This window comes from Danio rerio, chromosome 16 (assembly GCF_052040795.2).
Source record: "Danio rerio strain M-AB ecotype USA chromosome 16, GRCz13ab, whole genome shotgun sequence".
Lineage (NCBI taxonomy): Eukaryota > Metazoa > Chordata > Actinopteri > Cypriniformes > Danionidae > Danio > Danio rerio.
The window spans coordinates 43,331,529-43,346,462 of NC_141036.1; the positions used below are offsets into that span (position 1 = coordinate 43,331,529).

The window sequence follows — 14,934 nt, forward strand, 5'->3', positions numbered from 1 at the left end:
AATAACTGCACAGTATTTTAGTTGATCTGTGTGGTATTTTAGCAGAAAGTATGGTTGCCATAAGACATTTATTGTCTTTCTAATAATAGCAGCCACGTCAAGAATGTCTTGTCTTACTGTGTAACTGAAATGAGCCATGTTGGTCTAGTCTCCGTCATTAGCTCTCTCCATAATGTAAGATAAAGTAAAGCAGCCATTTATGGATGTACATAATTATGTGTAGGATGTGTATTTGTGTGTGGCGACAGCTGAGAAGATCTAAGAGAGGTTAAAATCACGCAACCTGCAATATTTTTATCTTCCTGCTGAATTGCAGCAATTTGTAAACAAGACAAGTATAGGATGAAAGGTCGATGAGCTTTTACCACATAATTTAATGTTGATATACGGATATAGATGTCTGGGGTTGACTGCGTTTGTGTGTACACAGGATATCAGGTGAAAGCTTTGTAGGCCAGAGCACTTTATAAACATAACTGTATGTCTTTATTAGGTCTATGCAGTTGTTCATGAAGTAAAATGTTGTAAATCTCTATAGTATTACACAAAAATTCTGATTATTACCCACTGCAGTATTATGTTCCTATGATGAAACGGATTTGTTTTTTACTATTGTTTTATTTCAGCATACTTTTATAAATGTGTGTGTGTGTGTGTGTGTGTGTGTGTGTGTGTGTGTGTGTGTGTGTGTGTGTGTGTGTGTGTGTGTGTGTGTGTGTGTGTGTGTGTGTGTGTGTGTGTGTGTGTGCTTGGTTATGTTGTTTATAAGGGCAAAAAATGTGTAATGACATTGTTATGACCTTGTTGTACTTTATTAAGGACATACCTTGTATCCTCATAACTCAAAACACTTAGAAATCATTCTAAAATCATACAGAGTTTACCACAGGTTTGTGTTTAGGGGTTGGGTAATAGCATATAATAAGCATTTTTTACAGTATAAAATACATCACACCTGTATTTAAGTGTGTAACTATATAGTTAGTTTTTGTATTCTCTATTTGTTCCCCTTTTCCTTCCCATCTCTATTCTTAATGGTTGTTATGTATCTTTGTAAATGTAAAAAATCTTAAATAAATCTTAAAAATAAAAAAAAAAACATTACGCCTGTGAGAGTCCTAGTAAACCTTATATACAAGTATGTGTGTGATTGCCTGTGTGTGTCTGTTAGTGCATTTTAAAACAGTAGATAAGAGTACAGGAGTGTTGATGACGTGAAGAACACAATTTTAGAATGCTAAAAGAAGGGAATAAAATGTTAAAATGTAGATCTTGCTGAGCATGCTGAGCCCCTACGCCTAAAATCCATGATAAGGGGAGAGTTCTTCTCTAAAAATACACCTAATAAATCTACATTCCTTCATCTTTCACCTTGTCATTTGTCTTTCTCCTTTTCATCATCCATTGTTCCTTTTTTATTGCCTTTTTCACCTGTTGCAACTGTTTTGAACTGTGATTGAACCTACATGTTTTGAGTATATTGATATTTTGTTGAGTGTAATCAACAAAAAGGGCAACTCTAACACATATTGAACATTGTATTGATCTGTCTGTTTATATATGAATGCATTTTAGTACTGGATTATAGTCTTTAAAACACTCACCAGGCATCTAAAGTTTATTCTATAAGTCTTAAATAGTAATTTGTTCTATATAAAATGTTAAAAATCCTCACTCTGAAAGAGTGGCTTGTTCTTTAGGCTTGCCCTCTTTGTCACTTTTTTTGTATACCTCTAGTTAATAAACCTTGGCTCACTGTAATGCTGTTTATGTCCTGTAGGGCGTCGCTGTGGAGCTCCTGCGTTGTTCTGCCGTTGCTGGCGCTCACTTGGATGTCGGCAGTCTTGGCTATTACTGACCGCCGTTCAGCCTTGTTTCAAATCCTTTTTGCCGTCTTTGACTCCCTCGAGGGCTTTGTTATCGTGATGGTGCATTGCATCCTACGCAGAGAGGTGAGTGAACTTGTCTGATGCCTGCTTGTAAAGTGGACCTATTATTTTTTTTTCAAGATGTAATAGATGTTTCAGGTGTACCCAGAGTCTGTCTGTGCAGTTTCAGCTCCAAATACCCCTCAGATTATTTATTATAAAAGGGTTTCCCTGGTCATTTTTGAGTGGAAGCAACAATTTAGTGTTTCTTTAAATGCAAATGGGCTGCTGCTCCCCACTTCCATTTCAAAACAAGGTCTTTACAGCATATGTCTTGTGCCTAATTTTCACTGAATGGTACAGTGATGCGTTTCCCAAACAACGACGTAACTCACGGCTGATTGTACGATGCATCACTTACGTTTATTAAAAACGATGGAGGAGTTTTATTTAGTATAAGCTATTAATTTAGTATAAGCTGTTAACTAAACACTGTTAATGTCCAACCACCATATGAAAGGCTGTATTTACTCTGCATGGTTCAAGTGACTCAATTCCGGGGGTTTTTTCTCCCATGTGACACAGATCGGATACGGCTTATGAAACATGTAAGCAAGAAAAAATCACATGGATTCTGATTTACTCAAATCATATTCAGGCCTTGTTCACATGTGGAAATTTATCCAATATGAATCGAATCTATGACCTTGTGTCTACAGTGTAAGCAGGTAGAGCGGGTTTTCACCTCTCAATGCGAGTCGCAAATCATTAAAAACCATAGCAAATGACGTTAAGTCTGACTCTTTTATTTCAGAACAGACTTCAACAGAGTCCCAAATGAGGAATAAAAAAGCTATTTGGGCCCTAACATACACCCGGCGCAATGTGGCGCAAGGCGTGGCGCAATAGTCTTTTGCTACTTTAAGCTCGGCGCAAGGGTCAGAGAGAGAGAGAGAGCGCAACATCCACCACGTAACCAATACAAACTAAGATAAAACTGTGGCAGACATTACTTTAAGATGCCTACTGGTTTAAAAATGCTTGGATTAAAAATGCTTTTCTGTCATAAACTACAGTAAAACAACTTGTCAAATATATTTGTAAAAAATTAAACACATTAAAAACAGGAATGGAGAGAAGAGAGCTCTTTTATTATCAGCCGTCAGTCAGAGCCAGCTCTTTTTTTTCATGGTCATTGTGCCTTTGCCGTTGCTGTGTAAATGCAGACAATAGGATAAGAGTCACTTTTAAAATATGATGTAAGCAGGTCAGCAGTCGTTATTGTTAAATGCTTTAAAAGAAATGCTTTTTTAAATCGATTAGGTTCAAGAAGCAGTAAAGTGTCGTGTTGTTGACCGTCAAGAAGATGGAAACGGTGACTCTGGTGGATCCTTCCAGAACGGTCATGCTCAGCTGATGGTGATTTGAGACTAGATTTTTTTTAATTTCTGTTAAACATAATTCACTAAATAGTGTTTTAAAAATTCTCATTCCTGCAGTTTTTGTTCTTTTTTTCTACAGACTGACTTTGAAAAGGATGTGGACATAGCTTGTCGATCAGGTGAGACTTTCACAACATACCCTCCGGTCACCTTAAGTAGCTGTGACGTCCCTTCTGAGAATTGCAGACTGTTGTTTAGACAAGACGAGTGCAATTTTACAGGCCGCGTGATGCATTTTCTTCAAGGAGATTCTGAACACGATCTGATAGCTGGCGAGCAGCAAAATGCAGATAAATAGACTTGTCTGTTCCCTCAGATCTGCCGGCCTGTCCTAATTAAGTCCCTCCCGACATTTCATTATCAGATAGCAGCTTTCTTCTCTGATATCTATCGGAAATGAGATTCTGATTATTTGTCAAGACCACGTATCAAGCCCGCATCTAGAAATAGAGATCTGTGATGTGATATTTTTTGCTTTTTTTTTTTTTTTTGAAGTGTGAAGGACTAAAAACGAAGCCTTCCATCAGGGTGGTTTTAGTTACTCTACAGTCTCTCGCTTGACCTGCTTAAGCTAAACTCTCAGCTGCATTGCTGTGCAAAGTGTTGTAATGCAAAATCATTTGAACTTTGCCTGCTCCTGGTTTCCAGTGACCTGCTGTAAGATATCCGATGATTACCTGACACTTTGCATAATGTGTAATTAGCTCCCTGGTGCTCATGTGAAAATCAAAACAAGTCACTGATCCATATTTGGATTTTTTATGTTTCCGTTTTCCTCTACAACATATCAAAACAGTTGGTAGAACTTCTCGCCTTTTTAAAAGCTGGACTTTTTTCTACCATGGTATCTTGACTGTTTTTTTTATGATTTTAACTAAACCATTAACAGCATTGTCATTGTGTTTTGTTTATATTTTGGTCATTTTCACTTATTATAATCAATGCTTACTAAGTTTCTGGACTTAAAGGGATAGTTCATACAAAAAAGAAAGCTTACTTGCTCCCCATCAGTGTTGGGGGTAACGCATTACAAGTAAAGCGAGTTACGTAATATAATTACTTTCTTTAAAGAGTAAAGTAACATATACTTAAAAAAATAAGTCATAATATTTTAGTTACTTTTTAGATTAATTAATTTTCTTTTAAAAAATAACTTGCTGAATTAAAATGAGTGTAATCACGTTGAATTGCAGAATGAGCTTCCTGCAGGAACAGACAGAAACCAAGATGGCAGAGCCTTACATTTCTGTAATGGAAGTGTTCACATTATTTTGAATACGTAGAAGAAAAGGAGATTGTTTCAATGGACAGTAATTTTACAGAACTAACAAGACAATTATACAAAAGTAGCAAACACATAGCTTTATATATATATTTATTACATTTTTAAGCAACACAGTTACAACAACAAACAAGTGAACAGAACATGGGGAGAAATAATAAAATATGTAAAAAAAAACGTTGCTTTTAACTTTTATTTATTTGTATATATGGCATATGTAGCGTCAAGACCATCTCAGAAGTTTACTTTGTTCTATTTTTTTTTAAGGTAAATGAAAGTGTGAGTTATACATTGTGTTGTTAAATGAAGAGTTCTTCTATATATATATAAAAAAGAAAAAATACCCTGAAAGAGATCAAGCCTCAGGCAGGTATGAAAAAGCAATAAGTAATGTAATAAGAAGTAATAAGTAATAAAAAGAAGTAATGTAACACATTACTTTTCATAAAAAGTAACTAACACAACTAGTAACTTTTTTGGAAAGTAACTCAATATAGTAATGCATTTTTTTATAAATTCAGAAAAATAATAACATTTACTGTACCATCAAATGCGGAACAATGCCGAATTTGGCACATTTTGCTTAAATATATAAAAAATAGTGCTATAAAATAAAAATCTAATTACAATATGAAGTAGCATCAGAAATTATTCAAATTAAATAATAAATGTGGATTACTATACTTCATCAATGACTAGGTTTACATGGACATCAGTAATCAAATAATTTGCCTTAATCTGAATAAGACAGTAATATGATATGAAGGTGTTTACATGAGCTGCTTTTTGAGTGTTCTTTTCATGATCCCGTTTTACATGTTATAGCACATAATTCGATTAACATCATTCCACATTTACACAATGCTATCCACATTTCCTCATATAATTTCATGTAATTTTGGGTGTTTCATTTTTAACTTGTCTACTTTAACTGCAGTTTGGCACTTTTATATTCAGTCAGGAACATTTCATGCATGGCCCCGTGACAAACGAGATATTGGATGCGAGTATGAATTGCTGGAGGAGTGTTGTTTTAATGGAATTTGATGTTGCAAGCCGTGTGGGAAACAACATTTCTCCGTATTTCACAATGCAGGTGTCTGTGGTTTTTTTACTCCGTACTCGGTGTGGTGCAGAGAATAGTGTCAAACACCCATGTGTGTATGGACTATCCTGGCGCAAAATGCTGCGAAAATACTACAAGATGGTAAAAGTTTGATTAGGTGTTTACATTTCTGTACTGAGTAAAATCGGCATACTCCACATGTCTTAATCGGATTTCTGCTTAGTTCGATTATGACCTTAATGGGATCAAATGAATCAAAAATTGCTGTTTACATGGAAGACTCTTAGAGTATTCTCTTAATCGTATTAAAATTAGATTATTGGTGTCCATGTAAACATACTCAGTGTTTTATTGTTAAAGTTTAATTTTCTAATCACTTTATTGGTAGGATAAAAAAAGCAGCATTTAGTTTAAAATTATTTAAGGCTTTAAATCATTATTATTAAGCTTTTAAAATGTAATCCAGCAAAAAAAGAAATAAATAAATATCTATTTTCATAGGCCCCTATTCATCTACTGTTCTCTGATTTGTCCTATAATTTCTCAGCATGATTCAGCAAAATTATATTTAAATAAATTACATCATCATTTGAGTTGATTTAAAAAAAAAATCAAAATGTAGCACTGCTATATCAAATCAGCATGCGCTTTTTCTCTCTCTACTTTTTCACTTACTAAGCACTTTTCCTTTTGATTCACAGGCACCCTGAAGCGTCCCTCCCAGCAAGGCGAGGAGAAGGTTTCGTCCCAGCAGATCACAGTACAGAAAGGCTCCAACTTCAACACCCTTCCTGCCAGCATGGCAAAGGTCCACCTGCAAAACGTAGCCGACTACGCCAGTCACACTCTCACCATGCGCCGCGACAAAGGCGCCATCGCCGGGGTCAGCACGGAGTTACCCGGGGCCAAATCTATTTACATCTGTGACGGCGAGCTCTTCAAACAGCTTGACGGAGCACCGGGAGACATTCCTGAAGGAGGTGGTGGAGGTGCAGGTCAGGGTTACGTGCTTTTGCCCAACAACAACAACACCCTTAGGCCTACGAAGGGTGGCAAGGAAGACCCGGCCGCCAAATATAACATCAGTATCGAACAGTTACCACAGACCAGGCTCATCCACCTGGCCAATCCTGTTGGCACCGATCCCGTGGCAGGCTTCGGGCTGAAGAGCTTGCCCACCGACCGAGTCAGCGTTTCATGCTCGGAGAGGGAGTCCCCGGTGCAGACGGTGCAGAATATCTCCAGCGAGTCCCAGATGACAAACACGTGTGAGCAAGGGGATTCTGGGAACTCTGGGATGTCTAAGAGCGAGACTGTCTCCACACTGTCCATGAGCTCTCTGGAGGTAAGAAATGATGATGTTCATTGTGGGATTCAATCTTGCAGCCCTCTACAATTTTAAGAAAATCACTCGCATGTTTGACTAAATTTTAATGAAAGGTGGCTTAATGTCTATTATTAGTCATTGGCTAATGATTTTTTTTAATTAGACAGCCATCGATTAGATTTACAGGCTAAAGGTCCATTCACAATGATAATTAGGGTCCTTTGATGTACAACATTCACAAACCATTGAAAGAATTGTAGAATTCATTCATAAAAATGTAATTAGCTGTATGACGTGATTTGTAATACATTTTTTTTTATTAAAACTGCTTTGTTCTTGCCAAAATAAAACAAATAAGACTTTCTCTAGAAGAAGAAAAAATCATCAAAAATACAGTAAAAATTTCCTAGCTCTGCTAAACATAATTTGGGGAATATTTAAAAAAGAAAAACATATTCAAAGGGGGCAAATAATTCTGTATTTAACTGTATATATATATTTATGGTCTGGATTTAGGGTCTGTAGAGTTTTTAAATGTTTTAAAATAAGTACAGAATTTATTCTGGTGATTTTAAAGATGAGTTTTCAGTTTCATTACTCCAGTATACAGTCACATGATCCTTCAGAAATCACTCTAATATTAATTATCATTTTTATTATAATCATTATTAATCAATAATGACTGGAGTAATAATTTCATTTGAACCTACATACTATAAGTATTAAAGAAATATTTAACAATTTAAGAATAATGAAAGAATAAAAAACATGAAAAAACTACCAAACTACTCAATGTGTGTATATTATATTATATTATTATATATTAATAGCTGTTTAGAATCCTTTTTACTTTAAATAACTTAAGCACTTAAAGCAGCAGATAACAAATCTTTTGCAAAATTAGAAATAGTATTATCTGTAATTAGCAGAAATCTTGTTGGAAAGTATTCACCTATTACTATTCACTTTTTGCCATAGCAAATTAGAGTAGGTTTACACATCAAGTATTAAAAGCGAAAAAATACATTTGCAGCACATCAAAATTATTCCTGTTCTGTTCTTACAGATCCACAAAATCGATTAAAAACTCTGTATTTTGCATGCCAGGCCAGTAGATGGTAATGTCCCTTTATATCCGCTTGTTAAGTCATGACGTACGGATTACTGTTTCCGGGTCCAAGCTGCTACTAACTTGAATTAAGAAAATATTAGTCTATGGCCTTTTTCACTTTAACTTGTCATATCACAAATTAAAGTGAATTTGATATAAAGTGATGGTGTGTCTCTGGACTTGCTACATCATAGACACCAATATTTTAACAATTAATAAAAAATTAATCACTTTTTGTCATTGGGTTTGGATATATACATTTAAATCATGAATTTTAAAAGTATTACATCACTTTGTAAACATTTATTATTACTATTCATTCTCCCCATGCAGTTTGATAGAACACTTGGACCCGAAAGCTGCTTCACCTGACGTCACATTTTATAAACGAATAGAAACAAACTCCCAAACATAAGTGTGATGTAAACGACCCATCCCAATTGTGAATAATGAGCCAAGGAGCTCACCAGACCTTTACGCATTTTATATCATTCTAAGTAGAATTAATAGTAATAGTAATAGTTTTTACAAAAAAAAAAAATAATAATTATAATTGAGGGACTAGTAATGTCTGATTGGTTTTCCAGTATGTCTCAAGTACAAAATAAACACACACACAAATTGGCTAGTCAGATTTACTAGTCAAAGGCTTTTGCCAAGGTTTGAGTAGAGGGTTGCAAAGTGATAGACGTCCTCCATCTGTTTCCTCACTGCGGATAAGCTGGCTTGACTTCATTTGTGTCTAAACGGCAAAATCACTCATCACAATCTTTTATGGAAAGATTCACAGCCTAAATGAATCAGACACAACGGCTTTCTGAATGACTCTCCATTAACATTTCACGGCTTTGTGGAGGCTGGTTTCGATCTCTTTTAAATCATGACATCTATCCATTCACATTTTGCACATCTCAGCCATGATTATTCCTAATAAATGATGGACGCTTATGAGTCTTAAGAATAGTATTAAACAATAGTTTCGGCAAAGATATGATAATTTTATCAAAACAACTTATGTATTATGCATGCCAGGCCAGTAGATGGCGATGTCACTTTAAAGAAATATCTATGCACTTGAAGATAAATAAAAAATTAGCAGGAGCACATCACTGTTTTCACAAAATAACAATTTTGTTGTTTACACTGAGACGATATCAGAAAAAAAAAAAAAAACGTGCACTTCAATATTCAATCGCAAAATGGCCTAAATCTTAAAGATTAACATTTAGGTAGAAAACGGTGTTGTGTAATGTACGGGCTGATTTTATTTGTGTCTAAAAGCAAGCACACATGGTCTAATGATCAGAAGATTGGATGTCCACAATTGTAAGTTTATGTTAAATACTAAACGATTTTATGACCTGGTGATTCCGGCGTCAAAAATATAGAAATAGGAACACTTTCCTTTCATAGCAACTCTCTCTCTCTCTCTCTCTCTCTCTCTCTCAAAGCTAAGACCTTAATAATGATACGCAATACAAGCATGTTATTTTTCACCACTGGAAAGTCAGTATGCCTTTTCACCCACATGTGTGATTTATAAAGCCTAGTCCAACGTAAACTATCATATCTGATGACCCTGTCATCCATGGCACATCAGCACTTACTGTTCAGTGAGTTTATCATCCTGATTGATCGACTTCAGATAGATAGACAGATCATCTATTTCAATCGCACATTTCTTACTAATTCAAGCTGACAGCTATCAAATGTTTTTTACATGTTTTAAAATTATTGAGAGCTTATGAGGCACTACTTTCTCTCGAACTGTATAAGTCACGACAATGTGAGCAACAACAATTTCCAAATGACTTCTACCCATGAGGAAAAACATATATGAGCTTGTACAACAGGAAAAGTTGTACAGTGTACATCCACCTTAACCATTTGATGCATACAATCACACCGGTGTGATTAGAATGTTCAGTGCATCACTTGATGCGTCACGTTGCAAAAAACTGCTTTCCTTGCACCGAGCCAAAGAATCAAACACGTCGCTTATCTTACGTCAGTGTTTTCAAAAAGATAACATTTATTTTAGGTTTCAGACATTTAAATATACATAGGTAGTAGCAAAAATATATAATTATCATTTTACACATAATCTGACAATGTGTTTTATTAACCCTGTTTATCAGTAACACACTGTTAAGGTTATTAGAAAGTTTACTCTCTTACTTTCCCAATTAAACTGCCACTTACTATTATGTAATTTGGTAGAAGTTAATGAATCAAAATCCAGCAGCTGCGGTTACTCCATTAACATGATGATGCCCATCATATATGATAAATCAAATAATATGATCATTATTAAGCTGTTAAATGACTAAGTACATATTCTTTCACATATTTGAGAATCAGAAAATCAGATCCCAGCAGGCACACAACTTCATAAGATGTTAATACTAGGTTAGATTTAGGTCGTGACATTAGGTGACAATGTTATTTTGACGTCCAATGACGTCAAATGACGTTGATATTTGGTTGATTTTAGGTTGATGCTGAAAAAGTGACCAAAATCCAATGTCAAGCCAATATCTTAAACAAACGTCATATTGGCATCAAATACTGACATTTATTTGTCAGGTATGGCAACCTAAATCCAACGTCTGATGCACAACGTCAAGCTGTAACATCATTAGATATTGATATTTGGTTGACTTTAGGTTTGACTTTGGACATTGACGTCATCCTGATGTTGGGTTCTGACATCAACCTGATTTCCGTTTCCAAACAAAATGAAATGCCCCCACTATGTTGGGGTACAACGTCAGTCTGACGTCATGATAACATCCTGTGCCTGCTGGGTAGTGTCACTATTGATCAATGTGATGTTTTACTGCTGAATATAAGTATTTGTTTGCCATATAACTGGTGACGTACTGTGCCTGCTGGGAAACACACAAAAAACTAGGACATTTGTCAATATTTGCAGAAAAGAAAAAAACTGACCATTTGCAAAAAAGGAGAAAAAAACTCTTATTCCAACCACTTACTTATAAGTTTGGATTGATGGTCTTTTCCTGTTGATGTCAATTTGGTTGCTTCAGCCACAATATTCTTGTCTATGATCCCCTACCTTTACTTTGCCATGACAGAATGCTACGCAAAAAGAAACCTCGGCCCCCTGCTTAGTATTCTGTTTCAGCTGAAAGTACATTGACATACTAAAATAAAAGTTTCTGCAACTTTTTGTTCACGCAGACTTAAAAAAAAAAAAACAGGCAGCAGTAATATTTAGAACTTATATTACGATAATTACAATTAGGGCTGCTCGATTATGGGAAAAATCATAATCACGATTATTTTGGTCATATTTGTAATCACAATTATTCAAAACGATTTATCAGTTGAAGTCAAAATTATTCGCCTTTCTGTGAATTTTATATATATATATATATATATATATATATATATATATATATATATATATGATGTTTAACAGAGGAATTTTTCACAGTATTTTTTCCTCTAGAGAAAGGCTTATTTGTTTTATTTCAGCTAGAATAAAAGCAGTTTAAATATTTTGAAACCTATTTTAATAGCTCAATATTATTAGTCCCTTTAAGCAATATATATTTTTGATTGTCTGCAGAAGAAACTACTGTTATACTATGACTTGCCTAGCTACTCTAGTTAAGCCTTTGAATGGCATTTTAAGCTGAAAACTAGCATCTTGAAAAATATCTAGTAAAATATAATGAACTGTCATCATAACAAAGATAAAAGCAATCAGTTATCAGAAATTAGTTAAAATCTGTTGTGTTTAAACTGCTTTAAGCATCTTCCCTGTAAAAAAAAGCTTAAGCGACAAAAGTCCTTCAGTCAAGAGCAGTGAGGGATTTTCTCCAGTTGTTGTTTGATTAATAATAAAAACAGGCGGCAGCAGGAATATTGCACGCTGTTACTTTAAGAACAGTGCGGCTCTGATATGGTTTCTCTTTTACGTCTTTTGATTCTCAACTCGTTTGTTTATTACACAAATGAGGGTTAATATAAATAATCACTAAACAATGCGCTCTGACACAAATGTGCATGTATTTGACCAATCGCTCACATTAAGATGGCATTTGGATGTGTGTGCTCTACTCGTTTTCGAGCCTGTCTGAGGCTAAACGCGGCGCGCGCACACAACAGCATTTGCGCTTTTAAAAATATGAATGATGCGGACCCCGTGCTGCAAAAGTTACATTACAGAAGATACTTTTAGTCATTTTCATGTGGAACTGAGCTTTGCAGAGCAACAAATGTGTGGAAAGGGGGCGGTATATATGATGGAATAATCGTTTATCGCGATTAATGGTTTTTCATAATTGTTAGAAGCCAAAATTGAAATCGAAACCAGATTTTCGATTAAATGCACAGCCCTAATTACGATGCTTGCGATACCATTGCTTTCCGAAAGACTCTCCATTAACATTCCATGGCTCTGTGGACACTGGTATTGATATGTTTGAAATCACAACATCTTTTCATCTGCATTTTTTTGCACGCTTACTTTGATTGTTCCACGTTAATGATGGACACTTTTTGGTTTCTGGTCTAGAGAAATTTGTGCTGCAGACCCATCTGTGAATTCGCATCAGTGTTTGTCATTTCTGCCACAAGGGAGCGAATGTCCTAATTTATGTGCAGAGTGAAGAAAAAAAGCATGTTTGTGTTGAGGACTGTCATTACGTGGCTCAGAATTACATTTCAACTGACATCAGCCAATGAAAACAACACCGAAACACTTAACGGAATTAAATAAAAAGGCCATTTCGGGAAGGAAGGAATGAAAGAAGGCTGCTTAAACGATGCCTTCCACATTCGTAATTATCCCTCTCAGAAGAGAAAGGTCAGATTTTGCTCGTGCTTTAAAAGGGAGCAGATGACAAGCGTGGATTCCTCCTCACCTCAGGCCAAACACTCTCCCAGAATGCAATGCGCTCGCACAGCTGTAGTCAGAATGTCAGACGCTCTCCGACAGGCTAAAGAAAGGCCATTCGGTCACAAGCTGTTTACTGCACTCTCGTGCCAGGAGCTCGCCGGAAACATGCAATATATATGTATAAATATATAAGACACACAATGCTAATTCAAAGTCTGCCTTAAGCACCAAAATTTTGCAATCTTTCTTTCTCTGCTTACTACATTTGGGTCATTCTTAAATAGCTGAAAATGTTATGAAATCTTAAATGTTTTAATATGTAGATTCAACAATAATAGTAGATTCAATAATCTTTTTTTTATTTATTATTGTTCTCATTATAATATTGACGCTATTACTAATCAAAGGTCGCATGTTGAAATAAACCCATTTTATTTGTTTTTAATAACTTTATTTTGACACCAATGACAAGAAATTATGTTATTTTGTAATTTTTGAGTAATTATTGATGTTTTTATTAATTATATTATTTTTAAAAAATGTTTTACAAGTAACTTTTTAATATGATTTTAGTTTTAGTTACCTTTGGAACTTTGTTAAAAAGTACATTTTACTTTTTGCTTTAATTTTATATTATATTAATATTAATATTATTAATTTATTTAAATATATTTTACATACAATTTTTTATTTGAAAATACTTAAAATGTTTCAACTGGTCAAACAAAGTTATAATAAACAAATAAACAAACAAACAAACAAACAGGCAATTATATTATATTATATTATATTATATTATATTATATTATATTATATTATATTATATTGTATTATATTATATTATATTATATTATATTATATTATATTGTATTATATTATATTATATTATATTATATTATATTATATTATATTATATTATATTATATTATATTATATTGTATTGTATTATATTATATTATATTATATTATATTATATTGTATTATATTATATTATATTATATTATATTATATTTAAATTATTAATTGATTAAAATGAATTTTACATTGAAAATTCTATTTGAAGATTTTTGCAAAGCTTAAACTGGACGAACAAAATTAGAACAAACAAACAAACAGGCAATAATAGAGTTTGTATACCAGATCTAAGATTTGTTTTTTAACTTTAAACTATTATGCAAATGTCATGACTTGTTATAAAAATCTACTTTTTAAATACTTGTTTATGACTGAAAAGCCTAAGGGTATATTTTACCACTATATTTTGAGAATGACCCATATACTTTTTTTAACCCAAGACCACTCTGAAAAGACACACAATAACATCCTTTATTTATTTATTTATTTATTTTTCTTATTTGCCCTTTTAGAGACGAAAATCACGCTATGCAGAGCTGGACTTTGAGGTCAGTGTAATGTAAATCTTCCACAAATGACAGCAGTCTTGAGTGGTGTGTTTTCATTGGCCTCAGCACAGGGACTGAAGCGTGTGTTTATTTATCCTCTTGCAGAAGATCATGCACACACGGAAGCGTCATCAGGACATGTTTCAGGACCTGAATCGCAAACTGCAGCACGCAGAGAAGGACAGAGACTCTCCTCCAGTCGACTGCAAGCCTGGAAAGAGATGGAGCATTTCGTCAGGAGGAAGCGACAAAACCAACCTTAGTGTAGGAGATTATATTCATCCCTCTATTACCTTTTAGATCTTTTTGTTGTCATAGTTGGGATTGTGTATATATATATATATATATATATATATATATATATATATATATATATATATATATATATATATATATATATATATATATACACACACACACACACACACACACACACACACACACACACACACACACACATACAGTATATATATATATATATACACACACACACACACACACACACACACACACACATACAGTATATATATATATATATATATATATATATATATATGCAGGGTGT

The 14,934-nt window shown here is 34.1% G+C and overlaps 1 protein-coding gene across 32 annotated transcripts in view; it reads left to right on the forward strand.

Moving 5' to 3' along the window:
• adgrb1a (adhesion G protein-coupled receptor B1a) overlaps window positions 1-14,934 on the forward strand; it is a 158,947-nt gene that overhangs the window by 140,541 nt on the left and 3,472 nt on the right. For 24 of the 32 annotated variants that reach the window (XR_015511895.1, XR_015511894.1, XR_015511896.1 and 21 more), the window contains 6 exons: window positions 1,781-1,952; window positions 3,192-3,287; window positions 3,390-3,429; window positions 6,360-7,003; window positions 14,334-14,369; window positions 14,475-14,633. Coding sequence is in view for 27 of the 32 variants with exons in the window: in XM_087287626.1 (XP_087143752.1) it covers window positions 1,781-1,952; window positions 3,192-3,287; window positions 3,390-3,429; window positions 6,360-7,003; window positions 14,334-14,369; window positions 14,475-14,633 (1,147 nt within the window). In the remaining 5 variants the exon portion in view is untranslated. Of the gene's footprint in view, window positions 1-1,780; window positions 1,953-3,191; window positions 3,288-3,389; window positions 3,430-6,359; window positions 7,004-14,333; window positions 14,370-14,474; window positions 14,634-14,934 lie in introns of those variants that run through there. The other 8 variants (XM_087287628.1, XM_087287636.1, XM_087287642.1 and 5 more) reach the window with 2 other exon arrangements.